At 34.2% G+C, this 3275-nt stretch overlaps 1 protein-coding gene across 1 annotated transcript; it reads right to left on the bottom strand.

Moving 5' to 3' along the window:
* Positions 1-804: 804 nt before the first annotated feature.
* LOC120068290 (Auxin efflux carrier family protein) lies at positions 805-3001 on the bottom strand. The gene is made up of 2 exons (XM_039020009.2): positions 2646-3001; positions 805-2399 (listed from the first exon to the last, which is right to left on the bottom strand). The coding sequence occupies exon 2, from the start codon at positions 2356-2358 to the stop codon at positions 991-993; it is 1368 nt and encodes a 455-aa protein (XP_038875937.1). The 5' UTR covers positions 2359-2399; positions 2646-3001; the 3' UTR covers positions 805-990.
* Positions 3002-3275: the final 274 nt, after the last annotated feature.

The following is a 3275-nucleotide window of genomic DNA, read 5'->3' as shown; positions in this document are numbered from 1 at the left end:
ACTCTTATTAAAAAATGAACTCAACCCAACTCAACCATGAAATATTTGGGTTGGATTGATTCGGGTTAATCAGTCCATTTACTTAAAATTTTGTTATGAAAAGAAGCAAAACATAAATATGTAAAAATCCAATTTAATTATTTTCATATATTGAATGAAGATTAACAACTCAATTTCAATTTATATAATAAAAAAGTGTAAAAAACTACTTTTAAGAATTGTTGAAGAATAAATTATTAAAAAAATATTAGAATTAAATAAAACTAAAATCAATATATGTATAAATAATTGTGTTATAAGTAATAAAAAAATATATTTTAAAGTTAATAATAAATTCGGATTAGTTCGGATTAATTTGGGTTATATTAGGTGAACTCATAACCAACCCAACTCATAAAATTTTCATTTATTTGAACCCAACCCAACCCAAATAAGTTGATAACCCAACCCAAACTGCACGAGTTGGGTTAGGTTGATTGATTTTTTCGGGATATCGGATTTTTTGAACACCCCTAGTTGCTCTGTTTTGCTGGTTATTACCGTGGTGGTTATATTGTTGGATTGTACTGAGTATAGGGGTAGGAACCTAACATTCTCATCCTCACTGCTAAATTGAAAAGGGAAAAAGAATCGCATCATCTCCAATTTCAAATTCTTAATAGTGTGAATAGATTATGTCAAAGTGAAGATGTATTAATTAATCTGATAACTCAGTTCTAAACTCATACCACTAAAGAGAGATATTAAGAACCCAATTAGCTCACACAGGTCTAGAAATTTTAATATATAACCTACAAAGTGACGTATAAAAATTCAATTCATACTACATTTTGTAGCTTAGATTAAACAAATTCACATACCACAAGTTTGTAACCCAAGCTATACAAGCAACCAGTAATTGAGCATCATACAACAGAGAAGGAAGAGAATTATTTCCTTAGAATGAAACAGCCTTTGATATAACTCGTACAGTTCGTAGCAGAACTATCCTTATATCACAGCCTTAAAGTAAACAAAGATATAAAGAGAGAGGGAGAGGAGGGCAAAAACATGTTCCCAAAACAGTAGAGCTGAGGCCTCTCTAACTGCATATCCCCTCAAGCTGGCAAGTGCTCCTAACAAAATGGCAGTTGGTGTTGTGTACTGCAATAGAAGCACAAATTTGTACATTGGATCACCATGAACTAGAAAGTTCAGTTTATCGGCAGCTACGACAATCCCGATTCCTAATACAGGAAGGACCAAAAGTCTTGCAATGCATATGCCGATTGTAGTACGTAGGCCGAGTGTAGATGATTCATTAGGCCCTTCGGCAAGCATGCCACCCAAGATTAGCATTACGAAAGGCACCATTGCACCAGCAAAAATTTCTAAACTATTGGAGATGAATAATAGCGGAGCGTCAGCGCCAAAGAAGAATGCTTTGATTTGAGGTACTAACCCAACAATGATGGCTAACAAAGAAGCAATGGTTGGGGGCTGCAGAATATGCTGTATAGGAGTTTGTTCAGCTACAATTCTTATTTTCCTCACAACTCTTGGTTCAGCCAAACACCTAATGGATTCGGGGTATGTAGGAGTACTACTACTATCTCTAGAGTGATCAAGATCAGGAAATGAAGATTGAGAAACATTTGAAATGCTATTGAAGATCCTAGCAATGAAGGGTGCTTTACAATGCTCGGTTTCTTTTTCTTCAATCCCGGGCCATTCGGCTTCCATAAGAAGTGGCTTACTTACATCATTATCATTAGTTTCAACCAATTCTTCAATCTCAGTGCCTTCCTCAACAATCTCATAAAATTCCAATGGAGGCTCCATCATATGATACACAAGAGTATAAGCTAGAATAACAGAAACCCACTGGCAAAAGGAAACATAAGAAACCCCTCTTGAGTGACAATGTTTCCCAAAAGGGTTATCAGCAGTATGGCAGACAGAACTAACAATGGCAAGGGGAAGATTCCCGGTGTTACCAAACGCGGTCGAGATGATGGTGAATCGAACTAACGGAGGAGGAGGACGACATAGAATCACTACCAAGAACCCTAGAAGACATCCAATTCCAGTACTAATCAAAACATTTACAGGGATAAACCACCATTTAGCAATATTCTCAAGCGTAATGCTCTCACCCAGATAGGTGAAGATTAGACAGGGCAAGAACAGGGCAAAAACAAGTTTGCTTAGGAGCCTTAGGGTTTCTCTTGGGATCATTTGGATTTTTGGGTGGGAAAGTAATAAACCTATTGCTGTGAGGGAGAGAAGCTTCATTAATGGCATAATCGCGGTAAGCAGATCTTCACTACTCGACCTCACTCCATTTCGATCTACTAGGACACTAAAGTAATCAGCCATCTCGATTTTGGGTAATTATTAGAACCACCAGTTGTCTGTTTCTGCGATGAATCAAAGAGAAATTGGAAGATATATAATCAAAATCTGAAAGCTAAAACAACCAGAAGTCAAGAACAGGACATGGGAGTGGATTTTAGAGCTAATCAGCTAGAGAAAATTAGAAGTTTCGTTGAAAGATCAAATGTGGTTTCCTCAAATTATAAGCAAAATTGAAAGCAACTAAACTAATCAGAAACTGTTCGATGAAATAGAGAAGAAGGTAAATATAAGTCAGAGAGAATACTCACCGAAGAAGAAAATCCCGGAAGCTTCAATCGGGCTGAAGATGGAGATAGGGAAAAAACAAACCACGAAAAATTCAGACAAAAATAAGTGTTCAGGGAAGCTTACGAAGAGGAATATCACAATGATTGAGGATTCTTTTTCTTGTTTTAGATAACAATTATAGAGGATTCAAGAAAAGCAAATGTTGCTATAAATTGTAATTACTCATTTCCAAAAAAAAAATTAAATAGTAATAAAATTGTTGAAATAAAAATAAGAAAATAGTATAAGCTTGGAGAATAGTAATAAGCAACAAAAATAAGAAAAATAAGAAAATAGTAATAAAATGGCCTGCTGGGAGAATTTTACTTTTGAACATGAAGATAACTCGACAAGAATTGAGACGTATAAGTTTCAATTTTCTACTATCTACCTTTGTTTTACTAAATTTAAAAAATATATATTTTCTAAAAAGATTTAACTAAATTCCAACTTTTTTCGGATCATAGAGATGAAATTTACAATTTAGTCTGATTCAATCGATGATATTTCTTTTTAAAAACAAAATAGTTAATTGATTAATTTGAAAATATTAAAAAAAATATATTTATTTTTTGATATTTGGTCCATATGGCTTGAGGAGATAATTTTCT

This window comes from Benincasa hispida, chromosome 12 (genome assembly GCF_027475165.1).
Source record: "Benincasa hispida cultivar pf3 chromosome 12, pf3_genome.v1.1, whole genome shotgun sequence".
Taxonomy (NCBI): Eukaryota; Viridiplantae; Streptophyta; class Magnoliopsida; order Cucurbitales; family Cucurbitaceae; genus Benincasa; species Benincasa hispida.
Note: the sequence above shows the minus strand (reverse complement) of the source record. Positions and strands in the feature narration are given on the sequence as shown.